At 46.3% G+C, this 25909-nt stretch overlaps 1 protein-coding gene across 1 annotated transcript; it reads left to right on the forward strand.

Annotated features, from left to right (window-relative positions):
• Positions 1-2973: 2973 nt before the first annotated feature.
• Positions 2974-24429, forward strand: LOC8029875 (malignant T-cell-amplified sequence 1). The gene is made up of 6 exons (XM_029990759.4): positions 2974-3223; positions 3564-3716; positions 5986-6086; positions 8979-9112; positions 10365-10432; positions 24271-24429. The coding sequence occupies exons 1-6, from the start codon at positions 3213-3215 to the stop codon at positions 24350-24352; spliced, it is 549 nt and encodes a 182-aa protein (XP_029846619.1). The 5' UTR covers positions 2974-3212; the 3' UTR covers positions 24353-24429.
• Positions 24430-25909: the final 1480 nt, after the last annotated feature.

Raw genomic sequence — 25909 nt, forward strand, 5'->3', positions numbered from 1 at the left:
AGAGTTATTTTTTGGTGATGAGGGTCTTGACGTATATATATAAGAGCGTTCCTTGTTCAAATAAACTATACCCGTTTTTTCAAGAAAAAGAGAAAGTTTCGAGCATTTACTTATTTATTAAACTACCCTCAGGGCCCGAAGGCATTACAGAGGGGGAGAGCACATACATGAAACAAAGATGTTCGTATACGCGACGCAAAGTCTTACGAGATTTGGTTGTCGAAGAAAAAAGCGATGATTTTGGCGCTGGGACGTGTAAGTCTTGATAACATATATAGTAGAATCCAGCTACATATATCTTAGTTCTCCACATAAAGGTGGAAATTAGTTCGCAAGGAGTCGGACTCTTTTTACCAGAGTTCTTGACGTGAAAACGGGTATAAAAGCTGTGTTTGAGGCTTGTTGTCTTGTGCGTTATTTTTATCGTTTCGTGTCTCCCGTTACTATGGAAGTCAGCTCGCCAGTGTTTTTAAAGTGTTATAACGGACTGAACGGTTTGGTAGACCGCAAAACGATTTAATGAAAACTTTGTGAAATAATTTGATACAAGAGGGCTATATCCACGTCCGTTTTCAGGCTTCTTTCAAACGTATTTTATTTTGATCCACACGCCTGGCTTGTTCGTGTCACATCGTGTTTCTAGGGGTCCTTCTTTCTCGTTTCCACGCCGGGATCCAGCATCGGGGGTCGAAGTCGAGCTCCCATCCGGTCGAGTCGGGGAGGCTCTCCTTACGGGTCTTTGCCGCCAGCGTATTTGCTTACACTCCCGAGCTCAAAATCCTTGCGCCCTCGCACATTTTGTTAATGTTGTCATGATCCTCTGTTATGCGTCTAGCCATCGTGGAGGGCGGCGTCGGCGTGATGCGCTTGTAATCGGAGGATCTGCTGCGGTGCAAGGCGAGTTGGTTGAAATCGACGTCAATCGCTGCAGATTGTTCGTGAAAAAAAAAAAAGAGCTATCGTGCGGCAGCTTTGCGGCAATCCGGTGTGCCTTGTGGGGTAAACCTGGAAATGGTCTAGGTTTGATTGTTCACGTTGGTGATGACTTAAGTGTCCGTGGAAAAGCAGGCCAAGTGGCCAAGTTTCGAGGTAGGAAGGCCGTTCGTGTACCATACCCTGTCCCTGACGCTGTATGGAGCTGGTCGATGTTTTGCATCGTAGGAACGCTTCATGCCGTGGAGGTAAGCGAGGTTCGCGTTTGCAGCGTCGCAGTTCACGCGGACGTCGCCGACCTCGTCGGGAAGCGGGGAAAATTCCATTGGTCGACGTGGGACAAAGTTGAACAGGAGTTCGAGCGGTGATCTCTGGAGTCTGGCGTACGGCTGCTGGTTCACTCAAAAGCTGGTTGCCTCGAGATAATCGCTCCAATGGTCGATGTCGCCGTTGACGTTCTTTTGCGCAGACATGGAAGGATTTTTCCGTTGGCGCGTTCGACAAAGCCGTTAGCTTCGGGAGCCTAAGGTACTGTTAGGGACGCTCTGAATGCCTGTCGGCGAAGTACCGCGAAGCCGAACGAGAGGTTGGGACCCTGTCGTTGTCGGTGATGACGGCTTGCGGCGTACCGAATGAGTACAAGTTCTATAAATCGAAGGACGTGCTCGGTCGACTTGTTAGGCACGGGGCGTGCGACAAGCGCGTGGTGAGGCGGAACGCGGTGATAAAATACCTGTTGCCGTCGGTCCTCGTCTTGCGGAGGATTTTGCGGCGCGGCTGCCAGCCGGCGACATATTCTCACAAACGAGAATAAACAAGACGCCGAAGTGCCTGATTCTTCTAACGGACGCACTCTTCACCAGCGAAGGCTATGTTTACCTCTCCAGAAAAAAATAAAATAAAAAAGTGTGTTCCTTTTTATGGTATTTGTATGTTGTTTTCGACTCCTTTCTCTCTCCCCCTCACCCTCTAATTTACACCCCCCCCCCCCCCCCCCCCCCCCTCTTCCGCGCCACGCCGCCGCCGATCCGTTGATTCCCGCGCCGTCAACACGCCGCCGCCGGAGGTATAGGGAGGCTCAAGTGAGGGTGGGTGCAACTGCTAGATCGGCGATCGCGGGACATGGACGCCATTTAATTGCTAAATTTTGCTGGGAGTCTATGGGGCAAAGGGTCGTTTTCTTTCCCAACTCGGGAAAGAAAAGCCCATTAAGGTGCTTGAATAATTTACACAAGGTATAAATGATTACTTTTCCATAGCCACCAGTTTTGTTGCGATAGGTTAAGTATTTTTTTAACGCGAAAAATGGTAAATTCTGCCATCTTGGACGTTGCTGCTTGTCTGGCAACTTTGCTTTCTCCGCTCGACGTTTGCAATTCTCGGAGCGAGAAGGAAGCGAGAGAGGCTGCGCCAAGGCACTCGTTGCTTGCAATGGGAGGCGAGAGGAGGAAAGGCGCATGGAGCAACAGAGTTGCAACAGAGCGGGCGCCTGCTCTCGTGCAGGCAACACTGGCGCATATCCTTTCTCGAATCCTTTCCCTCAGGCGCCGCCATTAAATTGCAAACGCTCTCCAGGTTTTGAGTTGCGCCCACCCTCACTACAGCCTCCCTACGGAGGTACAAACACCGGCGCGCCGCCGCCGGCGATTTTTGACCGGCGCACAGGTCTACTGCTGATTACTCAGCGGAGGTAGCCTTGTTCACGCGACATAAGTGAAGCAAGTGAAATGTTGGAATGGTGGGTTCCATGATTTAACTTGGATTTAACCGATTTAACCAAAGACAAGATCCATTAAAAATCTTAGCAAAAGAAAAAAAAACAAAGTAAAGGTTTTTAAGCTAGGTGACGCAAGATACTGCCTAATTCAAAGGTTTAACCACTGATCTGTTTTGTAGTAGGCTGCAGAGTAGGCTGGAGTGGCTCAGAGTGGCTGGAGTTGATCTAGTAACGGTGGGATGATGGGCTGCGTTCCAAATTTCTGGCTGTATTCCAAATAGAGCCGAGTGGTGACTGGATACTACTGGATTTTCCGGCGGGTTGGGTCACGTGACAACACACTTGCACCACCTGCGCCACAGTGGGTTGCGCAACGGTAGAGGCGGGGGTAGGTTTTCGAACGCAAAGGTACCAAACCCTTACCCTGGAGTAAGATCGAGTAAATTTTGGAACACGACCTCTGAATCGGATCTGTCGGCTGTCGGAAACGGTCGTGGTCGGAAAGCCGTCGGAGCATCTCGGACATTTCGGAGAAACCGGCTGCCTGCTGCCCGGCGTCAACATGTTCAAAAAGTATACATTTTCTTTTGTCTCTCGCGTAATTTCATAGCAGAAGCCCTCAGTCGCAACCGTTAACGTACAGTTTAATCCCGGGTACACGACACGTTCAGGTCTGGGACCGCGTCAAACCCAGTTCCCGATTGAAATGTGTTGCCTCGCCGACGACGCAGTTGTGCTCCTTGACTGACGCTTCCCTCTTGATTGGCGACATATGTCCGAATTTAATCAGCGCCGTCTAAGCTTTCAGCGCGTCCTAAATGTTTGCACTTGCGTCCCGTTGAGCGGCGACATTGGGCAACGCGGGGTGTGTTTTATCCTCGATGAACGGACTCACTCCATTCATTTGACGCAGATTCGACGAGAAAGAGCACGTGTCCGGCATCACGCAGCTCAAGTCGTCGGTGCAGAAGGCCATCAAGAACAAGATCGTGGAGCAGTTCCCGACGGTCGAGAACTACATCAACCAGATCCTGCCCAAGAAGGACTCGCTAAGGATCGTCAAGTGGTGAGGGCTGCGCAAGAGAGCTTCCCCCCCAAGGCCTTCCACTCTTGCCACTTTTGCAGAGCGAACCTCTGGAGAGGAGGCAAGGGGGTACCGGCCCAACACCTAGAGAGCAAAGCCTTAGTGCTGATAGAGACGTCGTCATCAGAGAAGGCCAACGCTGGTCACAACTTGAAGCCGAGCACTGACGCAGCACTCGTTTCCAATCTCTGTCCAGCGTTGGCCTTCGCTGGTGGCGCAAAAATGTCAGCACTATGGCCTTGTCATCTAGACGGTTTTGAACGGCCCCTCCTCTTGCATTCGTGGAGAGAGCGGTGGGCTTTGCGGGCAGGAGTTTGTCCTGCGCTTTAACCCTGTCGCCGACTGTGGTCGGTTTCCGTGTGACAGCACTGAATGACGACGTTCATATTTCACTCGTTTGTTTGGGTATTGCTTCCACCGATATCATAAGCTCTTGACCGCGCTTCGGCATCACGAAACCAGTCGAATCCGTGGTCCAGTCCAAACCGGAGACGGCTGCGTGCACCGGGGCATTTACCGCGTTTAAAGATATGTGGCGCGCACGTAAATGACGTCATTGCCCCATGCCTGTTGCCATTCCTGCCTGATCTTGCGGAGAAAAACAAATTCGGCGATGCAAGATGCGTGGTGCCCAGGGGACAATGTGGCTGCTGATGGGACGTCGGTGCAAGCCACGAATAGGCCACCGTTACTGCATCAAGCTGCACGGAACAAAACCACGGTCCATATGTGTTTGGGAAATGAAAAGCCACTGAGCAGAACACGTGACAGCCCTCTGCAGGAGGAGCGCGCTCCGACGATAGGTTGCCGCGCGTCTCGTATCCGACTTTGCTCACTGGCTCGTTGGGACTGTGGCCTTTGCCATTACTAAGTTGTAGTTAAATGTAGTATGGCATAGACACCCTCGGAAAATTGCCACCCCTCGAATTCTACCACCCTGGGCAGCTGCCTTCTCTGCCGGTTGGTAAATCTGTCCCTGATCTAAGTTGTTGTTTATTAAATAAAATAAAAATTGAGTAGCAAAAGCACACATTTTTTTTTTCCCCTTTTTGCTTGTAAAATGCTAAGTGGTTTGTGTGGAGTGGTTCTGTTGTGCAACACTTCCCGAAGTGTACTTGTTGCGAGAAAATTAAAAGAAAGCAGAAACAAAACACGGCAAAAAAGAAGGAATACCGTACAGACACAGTGCTGACTATAGACTGCCATTTTTCCTTACTTTGAAGGGCGACTGCTTCATTTATGTTTTTTAAGATATAATGCAGAGCATTTTAGTACCACCTAGGAAGACCATGCATCAAATATTATGACCTAGCTCTTTCTAAAAGTTTCTTAAACGGTCCGGCAAACTTTGGAATTCACCGAGTTGCCGAAATCGGCTGACTCTAGCGGGTGCACTGAGGTGCAATCAAGGGCGTATTCGAGGCTACGGTCTGGGCATAGCCAACATTGAGCTGAGCGTCATCAGCATTGCTACTTTTTGTTTGGTTTTACTTCTTCGGGCAAGTGTAACAGGTGACTCTGCACTGTCACCGTAGAATATGGTTCACCAACTCGCTCAAGCATCCATCCTATCAAGTAACAGGTGACGCCAGGGCGTCTCTTCTCAGCGTTGGCTCGATGGTGTCCACGTGTTTGGTGTAACATTCCTGTGCCGCACGCTTCTCAGCCTTGGGAGCCGTCTGGCCGTCTCTCCGTCTCGTGTGTCCCAATTGTTGTCGTCGTCTCGCCGGCTGAAATTATTGTTTCTCGCCTTTCCCAAAGAAGTGCAGACGTTGCGGACACTGTATGCGCCAAAACATAGTGAGGAATGCGGTGCAAACGGCACTTGCACCTTGCATACTCCCGCCCTACCGGTGGCCCACCCGATCCCTCTTCATTGTCGTGTAGCGCACGACCTCTCAGAGCCAAAGGTGCGGTTTCGGTTTGTGCTCACGTTTAAAGTAAGATCTCACAAAAGAGGCCCCATTTATCGCGAAAGAATCGACGTAGTGCCCGCTATTACTGCTTTTTAATGTGAAATCACTCAAAATCCAGAAATTTTCTAAATTGAGCGGAGTTGCCTTTTAAAATACAGTCACGCTAAAGGATGAGACACCGTAAAACGGACCAAAGCTTTACATGCTTTCGTCGAGCCGTTACCCGCCGCATCACTTGTCCCCGTGTCCTTTCTGCACTTTTTTATTTCCCTCGTGACACGTACCGACTTACCCTGCTACAAACGTTCCACGGCGCACCCTTTCTCTCAATGCAGCCACGACCACATTGAGATCCTGGTGAACGGCAACGGAGAGCTGCTGTTCTTCCGGCAGAGGGAAGGGCAGTACTTCCCCACGCTACGACTGCTCCACAAGTGTGAGTCAGAGACCTTTCCGGGCATGTCTGTTTTCGGAATTAACAAAAAGACGGAAATGAGAAGCCCCTTTAGTGCACCTTTGAAGGTCACTCCATCCAAATGTTGCTTTCTTATTTAGGTACTACATAAAGTAGCACCAAAGAGTCAAGGACAAGAGAGTAGGCAGGACAGGTGCTAACGTAGAACATTGAAAAGGGCCCATTGGAAAATAAATGTTAACTAGTTTGTCCTTTGTCCCTCTTTTTCTCCTTCTCCAGGGATTATTTTCGTTAGTCCAGCAACTTGCTTTACTAGATTGCATTCTTTCTACGGTCTGCCCTCTTCAATGTTCTATGGTAGTGCCTGTCCTGTGTACCTGCTCGTTCTTGCCTTTTTGTTTTGTGCTATTTTATTTTGTGCCTAAATGTGCACCAACCAGCCCAGCACATACTTTGCTAAGTAATTCCTGGTTTTGATGCAGCAGGCGAGTTCACCCACTTTTAATTGTACCGCCAAAAACCTGCAAAAAAATAATTCCCCCCCCCTCCCCCCTCAAAGCAGGAAATTGCATTAGTAACATTCTCACTTCGTGACATCGAGTGGTTATAAGCCACATCGCGCTCTTGCACTTGTGCTGCTCTGCGGCTATGGGGGTGGAAGGTGCATTGCAGTCGCAAGTGCGTGGGGATGAATGAGAAGGTGGCAGGGTTGCAGAAGCCAGTTTAAAAAGGTTCCTAAGATACAGTTAACGGTCGCTCTTGTTAAGGGTACCTTAGGCGCTGTCTCCACCAGTATAAAAGACCCTCTCAGAGCGCGCAGCCGAGAAGATGGCAGGCGGGAGCACGTCGTGTTTCATGGCCAGGCGTAGCGAAATTCGATAATGCTGCGAAAAGGCTGTAAGTGCGCAAGCGAGCTGGTGGTGGCTAATCACGTCGTTTAACACCCAAGTCTGTAGTGCAGAAAAGAAAAAAAAAACTTTGTCGGAGTAGCAGACAAAGAACGATGTCCCCTTTCGTGTCTGTTCCTTTGACTAAAAGCTTTTTCCTTTTCTGTACCACAGACTGAGGTGTTAAACAGCATGATTCGATGATGCAACCAAACTGAATTGGCGCCCACTGAGGAAGCATTTTCCCTCCCCCACAGAGCAAAATGGAATCGGACAAAACTCGAGCAGCCCCCCGACTAGCTGCCACCTTGGCCACGCGCTCTGAGTGGGTCTTTTACATTGGTGGAAACTGTACATCCCTACATACTAATTTCAGACTTCATCTGTCCACTTCGAAATCACTTTTAGCTCAACACATTAAAAAAACGATTTATGCAGTGCGGTCCCTTCGAGGAACCAACGATCCGCTTGACTCGTCCGGTAAATTGTCGTCACCGTGCCCATTGGAAAATCGCGAAGCATAGAGCGTTCGGAAGAAACCCCGAATCTTCAAGTTTCTCGTGCGGAACCACTTTACGGCCTCCGTTCAGCATCCTGTTGATATATCGCAACAAGACTATTATATTTATAGGGTAGGGGAGTTTCGGTGCCGAGGAGGCGCTTTTCAGTATTATTCCTTTGCTTAAAATGTCTTTGAGACTGAAATGCTGCCAGCATGAAGTCTCACTATTTTGTGTGATTTTGTTTTGCATTTGTTTTTCTTTGTGAGTGTTTTCTCGTCCCTTTCTGCCCAGATACCCGCAGAAGGAGGCATCTGAACCAAAACAATCCTTTGGGCCAGTGGTCTAAAGGGACTATAATCCTCAGAGTGGAAAACGGGACTTCATGTGTGAGGAGAGTGGGAGGTAGTAACACAGAAAGAGAAGGCTCTGCTACTCCTCATTATTCAGTTCGCTGCAAGAACACGCACCCTTTCGGGGATTTCCATTGAGTAGTTGAGTACACAAGCGGCTCTTTTACCGACTTTACAAAACCGAGGCATGCTAAATATAGTACCCAGTCTAAAGAAGTGCCCAGTACACATGTTTGTGCAAACAAAACATATTGTCAAATGGAACCACACAAAAAAATATTTTGAAATTGTACTCTATGGGAGGTAACATTTTTGTAGTATGCTTATTCTCATAAAATGTAACGTGCAAGCATCTTTTGTTTTCTTCCTCTCGCTCGGTGCAAGTTTTGCGAGAAAGTTTCCGGGAAAACGGAACATTTGGCTTTATTGGGACAAAATGACTGGGCAGCAGGAATGAACCTCTAAAACGGGATCTCTGGTCACCCCATAGTCGGGTAAACATAGCGAGAGCGCATGGTTACTTCGGACAGGGACAAGTAGAAGTAGCCAAGATGAAAAGCGGTGTTTTAAAGGGATACTGAATCAATACTTCTCGTGTTCAGGGATAAGTTAAACATGATCAACTCTACCTGGTAATGTCAATCGCACACTTGTATTTTTAATGGATGGCTATGGTTTTCGTTCTAAAGGACCAGTTCCAGCGAACGCTAGAACATCAGCCCTCGGACAACACAATGCGTTCTGGGAGACGTGACGTCACCTGGCCCAGCGCGGGCAAAGCTGCTTGGGTGTTGACGTGGTCGTGAGATCCGGCACTTGGTGTCGTCAATGCGTTACAACCTGGCCATTTTAGTTGCCCCTCCTTGCTCCCCGGAGGACCTGAATAGGCCGGGAGAGAAGGAAAATCCATTTTAATGGGGCTCGCGCGCTTGCAGTTTGCCACCATACTTCCATGGAGCGGTGCTGCTTTTAAGTTAAGAGTGACGTAACGACGTCCGGTTTATTAATTCTCAATAGCTTTTTGATGCCTTTTCGAGCAAATCATTAGTGTCTCCGTGGTGTGGCCAGAACGTGGTTAACATTTAGACAATAAAATAGGTGCTAGAATTTGGTTGCAGTGTCCTCTTAATGAGCATAAAAGAAGTGGTCTGCGTCTTCCCTGGCCACCCCCAGACCCTTTCATCTGTCCGTGGCAGCAAGTGGACAAAGGCGCCATCCGGTTTGTGCTGAGTGGTGCCAACATCATGTGCCCCGGCCTGACGTCCCCCGGCGCCAGGATGAGCAACGTGCCGAAAGGAACTGTCGTCGTATCCTTTGCGTCCCTTACCTGCGACCTTGACCCGCTTTCTCAAGGTCGTTTGGTCTGTCCCATGGCGACCGGTGGCTCCTTTTTTAGATTAACTAAACAATGTAGGCGTGTTGCTGATAAAAGCTGCCCTAATTTCCTTCCCGCTTAACCTACAGACATGAAATTTTGTTATGCACCCTCTAGCATGACCACCAGCCTACCCTGTAAATTTCGTTAATGTTAAGCCAAGGGTCCAAAAGTTGACCCTCCTGGGGGGTGTGCCCCCTTAAATAAAGAAAGAAGAAAATTGCCGCAGTTACGCTGGCTCAAACACGTGTCAGACTGGCACGTTTGCCGCACTTTCTCTTTTGAACCCTCTCGTGAAAGCGAGAAATGGTTGCTGGACGCCTTACACCATAGTGCCTTTTCTCATAATTCTTAAAACGAATGGAAGAACCAAAGTAAGTGAGCTAACCGGTTGTGACGCTTACCTTCACTGAATGCCGACCTGGCTTGACAGGTTTACCGTGAAGTTGTTCTTCATATAACAGTTAGATCCCTTTTCCTTATTAAAGTTGATTAAGAAGCAGATACCCCTCATATCCATATGTTTCTAGGAAGTCGAAGATCCATGCGTCTTTGTTTTTTGCACGTCTGATGTTATAAACATACAAGGTGTTTGTTTTTAATTCAAACATATTTTTTACATAAAGAGGTGGGTGACAATTACACGAATGCCACCTCTGCTCTGTGTTAATGGGGCTCGGTTGACATCAGACGGGAGAATAATCGTCATGATAAGTTGGTTAACTAACTGAAAATTTCCAATCGACTTTTTAATCACTGGTCTAAATCACATTATAATTGCAGTATTTAAGAGGCTAGTCTAATTTCAACAGTTTTCGGGGATATTCGTCGGATCAGTTTTTGTCTCATCGTTGCTTGCTTCCAAGAACTGGTTGCCGGAGGAGAGCCAGAAGTCCTAACCACTATGGTGCATAGAAGTGCGAGGTGACTTGTTTTGAGTGCCTTCGTTTTTTGTCAGTTGGGTAGAACATTCCGATTGCAGAGCGAGGGGTCTGGTGTTGGGTTCCTAGCAAGGGACAAAGCGGTTTTCATACAGATACCTGGCTGTGTCGTCATGTTTCCATGGCAACATTTCATGATGTTCTCCATTTGAAATATAATCTTTAGAAGCATCCTGCTTTAGAAATGGTGTATGGACGAACCGATTGATTGACTCCAGTTGTGTCCTTGACCCGTGTGACTAGGCAATCATGGCAGAGGGCAAGGAACACTCCCTGGCAATCGGTTACACAGCGATGTCGACAGACGACATGTAAGTTGACTTTTGAACTTCCGTGTTTTTGCTTCAAAAACCGTTTTGGATGGCCCGTGACATCACAACAAATCATTATTGTTTTTGTGCAAAACGCTCAAATATGGCATCACACGGTTGCAAAGAAAAACTCAGAATTCCAGATTATGAGGAAGATCTTTCTTAAATGTTGAGATTGTCTGCGTCATTTTTTTATGAACCACTGGGCATGCGTAGGTGCCTTGCCAGGAAAACATTACCGGTCTTTAAGCTTTACTTTTCTGAAAAGTGCACTGAAACGATTTTACAATCTTGCCTAAATGATGATCAGGGGAAACCCTCCACGGGAATCAGTCTTTATTCTGATGGACTATTTTCTGACACTCCCAATTTACAATGCTTGATTTTGTTCTTTTCTCCCGATATTGTTTTCTACCCTGTAAGGGATTTTGGCATGCGCAATGTCATAAGTTTTTGCCACCAGCAACTTTTTCACGACCCCCCTATGTTCTTCTTTAACTCTTTCCAAACCATGGGAAAAGTAGCAATTTTCAAAGGATTCATGCAATCGCTCTTATTTTCCTAACTAACTTCCATATATTGAGCACCACATGTGACCACTTAGTTCTTTCAAAAGAAACAGGTTGGGGGAAATGTGGGAAAAAAAGATTTGAGAAATTTTTATTTTGAAAATACAATGCATGTGCGAAAGGTTTATAAACGCCGAAACTTCTACAGCTATGTCAAATTATAAACGACAAATAAGAAAAATTCTAAATATAGAAAATGTGCCCTTCACCTATGGCTGTTAGTTCTGAAAGTTAGTGTACCCTAACTGACGTTGTCTATTTTCGATTCGTCGGAGCGCAGCCTTTGTAACGTTTAGTTTTCAACGAAGGAATGCGTTTATTGGGGAAACACAGCTACTACACCTCACATCCCCAGCAGAATGCTTTCCTTGTGTTCTACCTTAGTTTTGTCATAGCCTCAAGCGCAGTTCCCTCATATTTAGAATTTTTGTGCCCCTTGTTGGGAACATAAAACACGCATGCAGGCTTAGGACAACATTGGAAATTAAAGTGATGCTTATTGACAAACATCTGTTAAAGGGGGACCAGCAGAAATATTCTTCTGCCTGGCGAAAAGTCCTCCTCGCCCTCTTTCTTTCTTGTCTTGTAACACGGCGAGGCGAGGGGAAAGGTGCCCTTTTGCGCCGGCTTCTTCTGAGAGGATAAGCCGAGAAAATCCCCATTCTCAGCGACGGGCGATGGGTGCGGTAGCAGCGACCTCGTGACTTACGGGTAGCTTCAGCTCCTATCGCGTAATCTGCCCCATTTTTTGGCGCTCACCCAGCCTAGCCCCTCGGGTGTAGGTTTCACGGAGCTGCAAGGCTGCGCCCGCGCAGTCACCGAATTTCAGCTGTCGAAGGTCTTTGGTTTAGCCTGTGGCAAAGTAAACGCATACTTGAGAGCTGCGATGCATCCCCGCACCCATTGAAAGAACGTTTCATAAATATTTTTGGCTGATCAAGGAGCTCAAAACACATGCGCGAGAAGGGGTGACTCAAATATGTAAGGATAACTTACATCTTCACAAAACATTCCATCTTCAAAAAAGACGGCTTATCACGCTCAAACCTGCCTCGAATTGGGATCGATGGAAAAGAAAACGATGTACCAGGCGTGGGCATCTTCTAGAAGGTCTCAGTTTTCTAGCAGGGAGCACGAATTATTGGAGAACTTTAGCAGACTATGTTTTCAGGCCACGCTATATTTAGCGGGAGCTCGCGCTGCCACTTCGATGCATTCTCTGAAGCGCGCGCCTGAAGTGGCAGCGGGCCTTTGAAAACGATTTACTAAAATGCCCTGTTGTGTGTCTAACTCGCAGAACATGATGGCCAGCAAAATGTATGAAATTCATATTTACACATTCCCAATAACCACCTGAGGTGAGAGGGCATCAAGGGTGGATGTCAATTCTAGAAAGTTTTAGTGGGTCGCTTTTAGCCACTTCGATAACCGTAAGGTCCGTACCCCACAACGAAATGTAAGCTAGACTCGCTGTGAACATTCTTTATCGAGTGCGGCTATGGAGTCGAAAAGACAATATTAAAGCAGTTTTTGGCGAGTCTAGCATGCCGTGTTATGGTTCAACGTTGCTTGTATTGCTACCATAGCCCGGGCCGCCACTTCGAAGTATTTGTGGTGTCTCAAAGAAACTAAAGGAAAAGCAGACAATTTTTTTTTTACGTGACACAGAATTGTATTTATTATTGTAAAAAAACTTGTAGGTACCCTGCGCCACGCAGTTAGCACGAACAATTTATCGCCGGTGTTTCCCACTTTTTTTTTCCTTGTTAGAAGTGAATGATGTTTAGGAAACTGTTACTGCGAGTATCCAACCTAAGCGGTAGATTTTAGTGCGAGGCAATACGTTGCTGGGGAAAATAGCAAAAAGCGCCGATGTCGTGTTTGCGCTAACAGTGTGGCGTAATGTACGCATACCGCTGCACAATCAACGCTAACGGAGTGAATCAGCAAATTCAGTGGCCCCCAAAAAAGTGGTGTTATTTTGTCTTATTTTTTTGTTGAAAAGTTGTTATTTTTAAACAGACAATTCGGTAAAGAGTGCTTCCGTTGGGCACCAACTTAGGAGGCATCAATTTGTTCTATATACACTAAATTCTGCATGGCCCTTGCGTAAAAATATCAATACTATTGTGTTTGTGTTAGCTGTGTCACGCACAGTAAGAAGACCAGTTCATTGCTCGAACATTTAAACAAGGCCTTTTTTACGCTTTCTTACGCGAAATAGACGTTTTGCGAGTACGCTCTATGACTGGTGGTTCATAAAATAATCTAAGTTGTTTATTTAGAGGAAGGAAGTGGTGGTGAGGGGAGGGGGAATTGAATACAAAAGACGACTCAGGGAACCTCGAACTTTGTAAATATTTCGCTCAGCCTATAATCCTGAGCTAATTAAATCACTTTTGCTTTGTCCGTTTTAGAACTTGTTAACAGTCGCGCTAAAGGCCAAGATGAGCGAAAAGTTAGATGCCCCTGTTTATTTGAGCAAGAGGCTTATATATGCGAGACAGAACTGAAAAAGCGTACGAGTGTAACCGTAGCAATTTCCGACCAAGCCTGAACCTCAATTTTTCTGAGGATAGCGGACATTTCGTCGAACGCCATTTCAGCGAAAGCCGTTTTATCGAACGCCGTTTCATCGAATTTTTCTGTTATGGCTCTGTACCGAGTTTTGGGGCATAACAGTGCTTTATAGATGTTTCACCTTGCATTTGTTAAGACTAAGGTAGTCGCTTGTGAAATTGTTTTGAAGGTGGTGTCAAATTACTAAAAATAAAAAAACAATTGGCATAAAAAGAAATAAAAACAATTGGGTAGGCGACTTACTGAAAATCTTTACTCATGTACATACATGACTGAAACCACGACGCTGCAAGTGAAGGACAGACAATACACTTTTAAGTGCCCGTGCATTCTGTTTTTGTCTCTGTTTTAATTGTTTCATGTGACATGGAGAGGGGTCATTGTTTCATGGAGGCTTTCTTCTTGAAGCAGGATATGTTCACGATGGAACTTATCTTGTCACTGCACCCAGTGATATAAAAACAGAAACAAAAGAAAAAAAAAAGAGAGAATTAGATGAAGTTGTGTATAAAAATTAAATTCCAAAATATTACAGACTGTAACGTTGTTCGATGAAAAGGCGTTCGATGAAATGGCTTCTATGAAACGGCGTTCAAGGAAACGTCGTTCGATGAAACGGTGTTCGATGAAACGGCTTCGATGAAACGGCATTCGATGAAACGGCGTTTGATGAAATGTCCGGACGCCCTTGAAGCGGTGTGCGTGCATTACGTGGCACTTTTAACTTGAATGCGACATCGGCGCTTTTTACTATTTCTGCCCAGCAACATGTATTCTGTAGCACTGAGCTCTGCCACTTAGGTTGGATAATTGCATTGAGTTTTCTAAACATCATTTATTTCTATAAAACAAAATTAGAAAGAGCGGAAATACAGTCAAACCCACTTATAATGATCCCACATATAACGACCTATCGGTTATAACGATCAACTTTCAGAAAATATACGAGTTCAAGGCCCTGCCCATTAAAATTGGTCCAAATAAAACGACCGTTTTTTAAAGCATCATACTGTTACAACGAACATAAAGTCTGCTTTCAAAAAAAAAAAAAAAAAGCAAGAAGGAAAGAAGAAGAAAAAGAAAAAAAAAAACGAAGATTAAAAGAGATGCCAGGCGTGGCGGTCCGCGAGACGCTCAAGGTCATTTTCACAGCATCGTAGCAGGGGAGAAAACAAAACTACAAAAACGAAAACGTCCTCTCGGGTCGCGTAGTCTGCTCATTGTGCGCGCGCGGCAAGGAGAAGAGGACGAGGGTCAACTCTCCTGCCGTGCTGCGTTCGTTTGTTCGCGTTCGTTCTATGCGAACTGTATGCAGCTCAAGAAGAGCTCAATGCTCGGTACAAGTTGGCTAGCCCCATCGCCATTGTTACAGTTTGTTTACGTTGAAATTTGAACAAAGGTTGACTGAAATGGAGGATACGCGGTGGGCACGTAAGGTATTCAAGTATTTATACATGAAAAGTTTAAACACAAAATGGACAAATTGAACCCGAAAGCTTACATTTAAATCTCTACACACTGGTGATGGGGCTGAACAGACTATGTCAGTGAAAAAGAAGGTGAAAGAGGTGGAGAGGAAAATGTGGGAGGGGAGAATGCAGGAGAAATCAGCTTTAGCAGTGTACAGGTCACGAAAGCAGGAGATAAGAAAGGAAAAGCTATTCGACAATTCACTGGGAAGTGCTTTGCTGTTCGAGGCAAGAACGGGAGTTTTGAGGACAAGGACATATAGGGCTAAATTTCAGGAGACCGACACATTATGTGCCGCCTGCCATAATGATAGCGAGACACTGGAGCACTTGGTTTTGAAGTGCACGAGGCTTCGTCCTGCCCTCCCTGAAGGGGTAACGGATTTGGCCGGGGCCCTGGGTTTCACTGGCGACGATGGAGGGATGGTAGAGAAAAAGATTACAGTGACAAAGAGACGATTAGAAGATTGGTGGAAATTATCTAGGGAAAATTAAATGATGGACAACTAACTAGCACAGCTGGGAACAGGCGGGACAGAGGAAAATTGGGACTCCCTCCCGCGTGGCTCCGGCCCAAAGTCTCAACCCTGTCTCCCAGTGGGTCCGGTGCTGGGGTAACGCCGAAAAGGTTTGACCAGAGGAAAATTGGCGACTCCCTTGCCGGGGGGAAGAGGCACGGGGGTGATGTTTTTTAGTTTTTTTGCCCGATCCCCCGAAGGTCATCCTGGTGATATCCCACACTGCCTGGTGATAGTTAGGGGGAGAAAAATTGGTCTTAAAAGGGCGGGAGGAATCACGTTTTTGTCTTTTTAGACTTAGGCTAGGTGGCGCAAGCTACCGCCCGTTACAAAGGGAATAGCCATTAACATCCATCCATCCATCCATCGCCATTTTGGTATCATGCACACTCTCTCGCGTCTACGGTTTCGTGTCTGTCGTTTCAAGATGGGGAAAAAAAAAAAAAAAAAATCCACCAAGAGGCTTTGTTTAAACGAAAGGGCATCACGCTGGCGGAAAAAGATGACAACGGAGCAGCACTGCGTAGCTCGCAATCCCAGCCACTCGACGAGCTCGCAAAGTGTTGTTTGAAAGACGACCCTGCCAGAGGCCACGGCCGCACACTCGTATATGCGCAAGAAGCACGGCACTTAAAGGGATACTACAACGAAATTTCGGCGCTCATTTTTTGGTCTATATGTGTTCAAAAGAGCAGTATCACATGGAACATACCAATATCTTGTTAAAAATGTCTTGAAAAGGAATTTTAAAAATAATTAAACGATTAGCAAAGAGCACCTGGTGGATGTCGCTAACGCCTCGCTCGTAATGCCCGTCTAGGAACCTTGACAGCTAGTGACGGAGGTTGTCTCGTCTCCGGCCACGACGAGAGAAGGGGGGAAGGAGGAACTCTCCTCTTCCCGAGAATCCCTTTTGTGTGTCGCAGAAGTCGCTATTGTCCCCCTGAAAGATTATAGAAGATTAACCCGTCACTCAAAATTCGTACAAAAGCAGCCGCTTCGGTTGCTGGAACGACTAGGCCATCCTCTCGACGTCAGCCTCGCCGTAGCTTTGCTCGTCTTGAGACGACCTACGTCACGATTGCGTCGGATGTCACGTGCTCTAAGCTGGGCCTTCTCCGAGCGCTTGCCAGAGTGGGCAGTTTATAACGAAAAATACAGCCACCAGGATCAAAATACAAACGTGCGATTGTCATTTACGGATATTGTGAATCATATTCAACCTATTTTTGAACACGACGGGAATATTTCAAATTTCGTTGAAGTATCCCTTTAAAACGTTTTAGACCAAAGCAAGTATCAATTATCTCTGTAGACAGCGAAGAACCATCGTCGGGCTAGTGCTCGGCATTTATTTTTGTGGTGTAGTGCGTTTCATAAAATCTGTTCTATGAGGTATGGGGTCAATGTTCATTATTTTACTTGTGCAGTAGAATTGGCAGCAATTTACTTTTTATTTATCTGAAAGCTAAATCTGCAATCGCGTTAGAATTGGGGGCCTGTTAATATCGTGCAAACAGTTTCTTTAAATAAAGAGCTGGCAGAGTGAAACTACCTATACCAGCTTCATTTTCCTTAATTATAACGTTTTAAAGGGAAGTCCAGATATAACGAATTACTGATAAAACGACCACTTTTCGCAGAACTATCACGTTCGTTATAAGTGGGTTTGACTGTAGTTTGTTCGTGCTAACTGTGGCAGTGTACTTAAAATGTGTTCGCAAAAACAAATTACAAACGCATATCATATTTTAAAAAATCGGCTACATTTGATTAATTTTTTTATATTTTTAATGTCTTTAAAAACACTTTAAAGTGGAAGCACGTGCTATAGCACCGATTTAAGCAACGCTGAACTATAACACCAGAAGCTTCGATAGCCGCACTCGATCAAGAATGCTCCCAGAAAGGTTATAGCTTATACACCAACTCATGTTTACAAACAAACCGGAGCGCCCGGAGCGCCCCTAGCGGACGCCACCGGCGCCGCGCATGCGCGATAGGGGTGTGGGCAAAAAGCTCGCCGTCGCCCATAAACAAACCATTGAAATGCGATGTTGTCGGCGCCGGTGTGAGTCCCCGCACTCTTTTTCGCGTTGGAATTGTTGATTCTACGTCTTCCTAACGATGTCTGACTACTTGAGCAGCGTCAGCGAAATTAACGAGGCTCGTTACACCGCACAACTGCGCGTGAATAATCTGATATGTGGCGATTTATTCCGCGTAGATGCCGCAGAATGTACGCCAAAGCCTGATCCACATGATGAGATTTCGCTCGCAATTTTCAGTAGCGACGTCGCTCGGACTGCAAAAGCGTGAACCGTAGCTGAGATGGTCGACGTCGATACTGAAAATCGCAAGCAGAATCCAACCAAGTGAATCAGGCATAACAAGTCGGTGATGGCCAGTGGTAACAAGGATCAGCATCTTCTTGTATCTACTGTTTACGTCGAGCCTGCTTACCAACCTTCAAACTTAAGTCTTTTGAGGCTTGCACTTAATTCTTATCGCAAGTACCGGGCCCACGTTTGGTCTATGGGCCAGTGTCCTCTAAAAGAGCAGACGACAAGCAGAAACGTTTGAAAGAGCAGACGACAGTTCGAACAATTAGGTAACCGTTTGAACTTGAAGACGCACTGAACGTAGTTCGCAGGTGGTCCGTACAACTTGACGGTTTTCCGGCGTTCATTTTGGAACAATACAAATAAATTTGATGGCCAGTAGTGTCCGTGAATTTAACCCAAAATGCTTCCCGCCCAAGAAATCTGGTCCGATGGCGTTTGGTTTTCCCTTTTCAATGGACATATCCGCGTTCTCGGACGAACCGAGCGCATGAAAGCTGACCTTCAAACCTTTCTTGACTCTCTTAGTACAGCCCCAGTTGCAGCATTTTGACGAGACAGCAAATTTTTGTCTGGTTCCTTTCAAAACAACGCAGGAATGCACGTCTCAAATGGGCACTTCCGCCCACAGCCCCGGACCGGAAGTGTGTCCGACGCGCCACCACTGTGCCGTGACGTAACAGAGATGAGTTTGTGTATATATTGTTGTAGGGTGCGGTTATCCAAGAGCTAAAGACGATCCACTAAAACTTTTTAATATCGACACACACCATTGCTGCCTTCTCATCTCATGTGGTTGCTGGGATCCGTAAATATAAATGTCACCTACATTCGTTGGCCATCATATAGTGTGAGTTACGCACACAATATTTGTGCTTGCTGGTAGAAAACGGAGACCCTCCCAATTCGAGGCAGGTTTGAGCCTGATAAGCCGTCTTTTTTGAAGATGGAATGTTTTGTGAAGATGTAAGTCATCCTTACATATTTGAGTCACCCCTTCTCGCGCATGTGTTCTGAGCTCCTTGATCAACCAAAAATATTTATGAAACATTCTTTCAACGGGTGCGGGAACGCATCGCAGCTCTCAAGTATGCGTTTACTTTGCCGAGGCTAAACCAAAGACCTTCGACAGCTGAAATTCGGTGACTGCGCGGGCGCAGCCTTGCAGCTCCGTAAAACCTACACTCGAGGGGCTAGGCTAGGTGAGCGCCAAAAAATGGGGCAGATTACGCTATAGGAGCTGAAGCTACCCATAGGTCACGAGGTCGCTGCTACCGCACCCATCGCCCGTCGCTGAGAATGGGGATTTTCTCGGCTTATCCTCTCAGAAGAAGCCGGCGCAAAAGGGCACCTTTCCCCTCGCCTCGCCGTGTTACAAGACAAGAAAGAAAGAGGGCGAGGAGGACTTTTCGCCAGGCAGAAGAATATTTCTGCTGGTCCGCCTTTAAGCAATGCCTATAACATCATTTATAGTGTTGCCAAAGCTCTTGCTCTAATAAATATGCCACAATACAGTTGAATTATGTTTAAATTAAAACAGAATTTTCCAACCGCAAAACCCTAAAAAATTAGGCTTGTGAAAAGAAGGCGTTCAAGTGGCCCACAAGCCAGTGTCCACACTGGGACGGATAGTGCCAAGACCGAAGGACCGACTACCAAGACAAAGGGCACAGGGCATGGTAGACAAGATCCCATGCAGAGAGAGCCCAGCCACCTACATCCGCGAGACAAAACTTTCACGAAAGAATGCGCCAGCAAAAGAATGGCGTGCGTAACTTCGACCGTGAACTCAGCGCAATTGCTGAACACTGCGAAGCGCGTGACTATCTGATTGATTTCCCTCATGCGCGCGTGATTGACACCGAGCGAAATTTCCGAAAAAGTGTTCTTTTGGAACCTTGGCATATTCAGTGGACGTTAGGAATCCTCAACAGATCCCTAGGTGCACGTGCTAGGTCTGCGTCACGTTACACGAACAGTGACGTTTAGCCATGTTAGACAAGTGCAACCACCATTCCCACAGCCGCCTTTGTGGCTCGAAGAAAAGCGCCGGCCTACGTATCCCCACGTGGTAGGTTCGAATCACCGCCGAGGTGCCCGCAATCTGACGGGGGCTTATAGCAGAGAAGGCGCGTGTAGCCGAGCTTTCGGTTGCACGTCAATAGATCCCCGAAAATAATCCTTGGTCTTTCGCTGGAGTGTGCCAGATGCCCATCGTTGGTTTGGCACATAAGAAAACCCCAAATTTGGCTTTGATTTCACCACCAAACCCACAGCTATTTTTGACAGCCCATCAGCTTGTGATAAAGCTTAAACCTAATTTGAAACCGAAACTAGAGTCAACGAGATTTTGGCACATAATTCTTCGCACTAAATTTAATTTCTTGACAGCGCTTGGAGACCATTGATCACCATAAGCTGATGGCTTATGGGTGCGGTCAGGAAAGAGTTAAATTAGGCTTACATGAAATCTGGTACAATTAATGGTGAAACAATTCATTTTTTTTTATGCAGAATAGATACTGATCAGGATGCTTTGTTTTCTCAAGTTCAAGGAAATGTTTTGGAAGACAGTGTTGATGGTAGAAGTGCAAAGTGTACCACCACTGATTGGGTCTAGATTATTAAGTTCATATTGCTGTAACATGAAGATTTTCTGATGTCTATTCACCTGGTGAACATCAGGAAACAAATACTGTGCCAACAAGGCCATTAAACTAGAAGTTCCTGTTTCTCAAAATTGAAATGCAAGAGTTGCATCATAGAAAAGTGATACAATGCATAGACAGACTATAATATAACTGCAAGGATATCTACTTGCCTCAATTACTATGAAATGAACATGCCAATAGATTTACTCCGGACCCATTATAGTTTCTAGACATCTGTGGGTTGTCCTCAGAAAAAATTCTCTGCCCATAAAAGTGACCTGCAGTAGAACCTATATAGAGCAAGAACAATTTTTTCGCAAACAAATTTCACTATATCAGTATTAATACATACCAGTGCTTTCACTACCTATAGGACATCTTTTTTCTTTTTTTCAGTCAGTCCAGAATTTAAAGAAAAAAAAAAAAAACGTTTGTTTTAGGTGCTGGCTATGGTGGCCACTAGACAAGAAGTGAATTTGGTTAATTAGTTAGCTAATTAACAAAAATGTTTTATTAACTTTTGAAATTTTTAGTCGAGCACATAAAGTATACTGGGAGGATGGACTCTTGGCCTAAATACGGTCAAGCTGTGCCATTAATTTTTTGTTAAAAAATAAGTAGGGAGCTCTACAAGACAAGGAATGTCGCACTTGTACATGGCCTCGAACCAAAACTAAGCGGCCGAAGAACGCCAGTGATATCGATCCCTCCGAGGCCAGCAGCGATGGCTCCGCTTTTTTCCCACTTTCAGTTTGAATTCACGCACCAGGATGACATTTATCACTCTATCTTGCCCACTACTAACAGGGTGTCTAGCGACCGGGAGAACCGGGAATTGTCAGGAATATTGTCAGAAAATGAGCCCAGTCAGGGAAAATGAGGCGGAAACGCCATCGAGTGCCCTGAGCAAAGATTTGAGGACTTAGGGGCAGGAAAATAGGCAATAAATTCTGCTTGGAGCGGAGCGCAAGCTCTGCTCCCCCGATGTAGAGTGTGCTACCCAATGCAAAGAGGACAGCCGACAAATTTAGTCCAAGCTTTGGATTACGTTGGATTGAGAGCTCGACACTAGGCCAGATCGAGTTAGAGGTACTAGATTTAGTAACAAATGAAAAAGCTGTAGAGCCAAATCCAAGCTTTAAGCCGAAAGTGTTTGAAAGTGTGCTTCTGGCGGCCATGCTGCCATTCATTTATTGACGTGTGTGGTTGAGCGTCGTGTTTTCATTGTGTTTGAAGTGGCCTCTTCTCTGACTATGTCGGCAGCAAGAAAGTGCTTGTTTCATCTGGACTGGACGAACCCAAATATTTCGGAATATGCAAGTTGGATTAAGCCCATGCAAAATGATCCTCACAGTGCTCAATGCCTTGTGTTGTAATGGTCTTGTATATTTAACCGCCTCTACAGTGGTCAGGGAATTTCACCTGAATTTTACCTGAAATTGTCAGGGAAAACCTGGAAAAGTCGGCGAATTTCAAAATAATAATTTGCTAGACACCCTGATTGATTGCTTAATCAAAATTTTTTGGCACAACCATACTGTGTTGAGGTTCAGCGTTCAATCTGCAAATACATGACGCCCTGAAACGTTCAAATTTTGGAACGTAATTAACAGTTTAGCGTATTAGCTAACTAATCATAGGCAGATTCAAGTGGGAGGAAGCAATGCCCTCCTTCTTAGCCCCCAGGGTCAACTTTTTTTAGTGCGAAAAGCGACACACACCAGCTTTTTTTATGAAGGAATGTTTAGTTTCCGGTGACACAGCACATGTTAGGTCAACAAAATAGATCTAGGGAACGCTTTGCCCGTGACATCACATATGTCGATGGCGCCATCTCTCTGCAGTCCCCCTCACCAGCCAAATGCTCGCTCAATCCTGAGCCATAAATCCACCCCTGTAACAAATTAACCAATTTTTCATGATTTATAGTGACTGCCATGGGCATTAATTAACTTGGCCCTAGGGGTACAACAAACCCTCAAGCAAGTTCCCTTTGTTTAAGAAATTTGGACTGACTAAGAAAAAAACATTACCATAAGGTTTTGTAAGGGCGCCCTCCCCCAAGAGATCGCCCATTCCTTTTTTCTAGCTAAACATCTGTAACATAAAAATTCCGAAACTTCGCCCATCCCCTAATTCTTGTTGGACGTCATGTGATGTCCAACAGAAAACACATCAGCCGAGCAACCTGCGGTACCGGTACGCCCGACAAGCGGATTCGTAGCAGGTTTCCGTGTTTTTGTCTGCGGGAACTCGCGGACAAGTAAAAAAGAATATCAGAACTCTACATATTAAAAACATCAGCCAGTTCGAATGTCGTAACGCACATTATCAAATTTGATAGTGGCGCGTTGATGTGCTAAAAAAAAACATTCTCGTGCCTTCCATATACTAATTTACGCAGAGACCTAATTTTCACGAATCGTCTAACACGGGAAAAGTTTGGTTGTACTAACAGGTCAGGCAAAACATCGGTTTTATGTGAGAAACATTGAAGTTTCGTTCAGCATTAGTTTAAACTCGCACAATCGCGCATCTGTAGGAATTCCGTGTAGGTTCCCCACCAATAATATCTTAAAAATATAATGAGCTGCAAGTCAGAACCACACCTACCTGAACAACATTATTCCACACCTTCGCTGACATTTTTTGCTGAAGTACAGTCGGGTTGTACTTTGCCTTCACACTCTTGAGAACTCTCGACGAGAACGACGCTAGAATCACGCTTTCGGTTGAGCAAAATAATGTTCCCTGTAGACACAAGCAAAGCCCGGCGACCTCATCACCACCATCTGTAATGCCTCGATCCTCCATCTCGGGTGAAAGCACAAAATAAAAATTCTCACTCTTTTTTCTTGAGGAGAATCTGCTTGTGACAGTGGTCACAAGCAGATTGTACCCTACAATGTACTTAGCTACAAAGTTTACCAACCTGTCAAAGACATTCATTGTTTTCTTCAAACATGTACTCAAGAACAATGTTCGAAGTGCATTGAATAAAGCCAATGCGAACCCTCATTCTTACTTTGATGACCTTCCGGAGAGCTGTACTTAGTTTTTTCACAATCGCTTGTCACTCTTCGAAGAGGCTTGAGGATTTTCAATAATGTCCACCTTGCAAAGTTTAGTCCCCCCAAAATAAACCGGAAGTCTAGGTCAACCAGATAAGGGAATCAAGCTGTCTAAAGAAGAAAATGTTTTTCGTAATTATTTTTATGCTTAGACCATGTCACTCTTACCAACTGACAGAAGGTTTTTACCGTCCATAAAGCACTTTGCTTTCATATGTAGCACAGATTCTACGCTGCAGCGCAAGAAATTATGGTGTTTCGCGTGCTGAAAGATGAAACTGACCTCCTTTCATTCGCCGTTTTGCGTGGCTGGCGTCGCCGATAATCGGCTCCACATCGCGAGGCCACTTGCTCTGGCTACGAGTTTAGGAGATGAAGGCTGCTCGTTTTTCTCACATTTCTTTTCTGCGACTGTCGTTGCGGGAAGGCAAAATAAAAATAATGCGTGTTTCATGGGTTACGAAGGGCAAGGAACAATTCTAGGCAGAATTTATTGAAAGTACAAAATTTATTGCGTCTTCCCTTTATTTTGAACGAAAGTTTTCCGCCATCTCATTTTAACTTTGGGAGCCATCCGGGAGCGAGTGAAATAGGAACGCGACGTGAACTGTGTGCCACCCTTTCCCACTCTGTTTCAGCGCAACCATCAACAAGGGCATCGGGGTGGAGAACATCCACTACCTCAACGACGGCCTGTGGCACATGAAACCCGTGAAGTGATGTCGTCGTGCCAGGCGTGCTGCGCCAGGACGGCTCCCCGGGTGAAAGGACCGCCAGTAAAACTGTGATTGTGCAAACGCCTCCAGCATCCGTGCGCTTCTTCGTCGGAGAAGCACTCGCATAATCTGCGAGGAGATCTAGAGTCACCCACAGAACGTAAACCCTAGGGCTTGCAGAATGCTGGCGTTCAAGCAGACGGGGGCTTTTTATTTTACGGCGATAGCTGTTGTGGGCTCTTCCCGCTGCTGGAAATGACGTTTGTTGTTGATGTTGTAGTTATTGATGTTGTTGTAGTTGGCGATGTAGGGCGTCCGTCGTCAGTGTTGCCAAATCCTCATAACGGATTCCTTCCTGCCCTTGGGAACTGAACCTGGGTTTGCTGTACGCGAAGCAAAGGCGTTACTACCGAGCTTCGCCACAGCGTTGACAACCCGCTCTACACTCAAGATTTTTGTAGTACCCAATGGCCACTGCTTGCGCTCTCTGGAAAAATAATGCAGCCGAAAACAAAATGCCGTCGTAGGACTGTCAACGCCAAAAGCATCTTCTCTTCCTAACCTCAATTTGTTCGTGCTGGCTTTCGGTAGGCGACGTAGCAGGGCCTCGCTGTCTAATGGGAGTTAGTACGGGTCGAGAAACAGACCGTCCTACACTGTCGCCCTTGTGGCGGTTGAAACGTGCACCCAGTGACTGAGGACGCGGTGGCAGTGCCGAGAAAATAATTGCGGTGGAAACGCGAGAGAACCTGCATGGTTGCTTAACGTATATACCACTACAAGCGTGACATTACTGCGACGTCGGGGGGGGGGGGGGGGGGAAATTGCGATTGTGGGTGGATGGACGAGGCAGAACCGCTTCGATCACTTACCATGGACCCTTTCTGAAATTCAGTCTGGCGACTTGGGTCGCCACCAGCATCTGGGTGTGCGGTATCTACGGCACGCTAATGATGGCTGTCCGGCGGCTGATGCGAAAAGATTTGTACGATCCGCACTGAAGCTGTTGGCGCGAAACGTGCCCGTTTAGACGTCGGCCCGTTCTAGACATCGGCCCGTTACAGCGCGCAAATTGGGTACGAACAGTGCGTCGGCGTTTGTGGTAGGACATCCGTACTGTCCATCGGTTGGCGTTTGCTCGGCCCGCAGTTGGCCGCGTGTGGCGAATTTGATCGGGGGCTTTAATTGGGCCGCCGCATCATACAGACCGGTAATTTTTTTGTTGCTATCAACAGTGAAACAAATCAAGAAAGAAGTGGGGTGCACGCAACATATCACTAACTGGTGGGCTTGCCTCGCCCAAAAAGTGGTCTCTCGATTCCTACCTGACAGCGTTGTGGAATAGTGGGTAGACCTTGAGGCAGTTAGCATTGAGGTCTACCCACCATCCTTCCAATCAGAGCCAATCGAAGCTCGGCGTTCCGACGTCACCGCGAACCCTGCGCAAGATGTGGACAAACTTGCGCTCTGCATAGCCAAGAACATATTCCCATCTGCCACTGATGTTCAAAAGCCATCGACGTACAAAAGTGACGGTGTCCCAGTTTTAAATGCCACGTTT

The sequence above is a fragment of the Ixodes scapularis genome, unplaced genomic scaffold, assembly GCF_016920785.2.
Source record: "Ixodes scapularis isolate PalLabHiFi unplaced genomic scaffold, ASM1692078v2 PGA_scaffold13__105_contigs__length_92229423, whole genome shotgun sequence".
Classification (NCBI taxonomy): Eukaryota; Metazoa; Arthropoda; class Arachnida; order Ixodida; family Ixodidae; genus Ixodes; species Ixodes scapularis.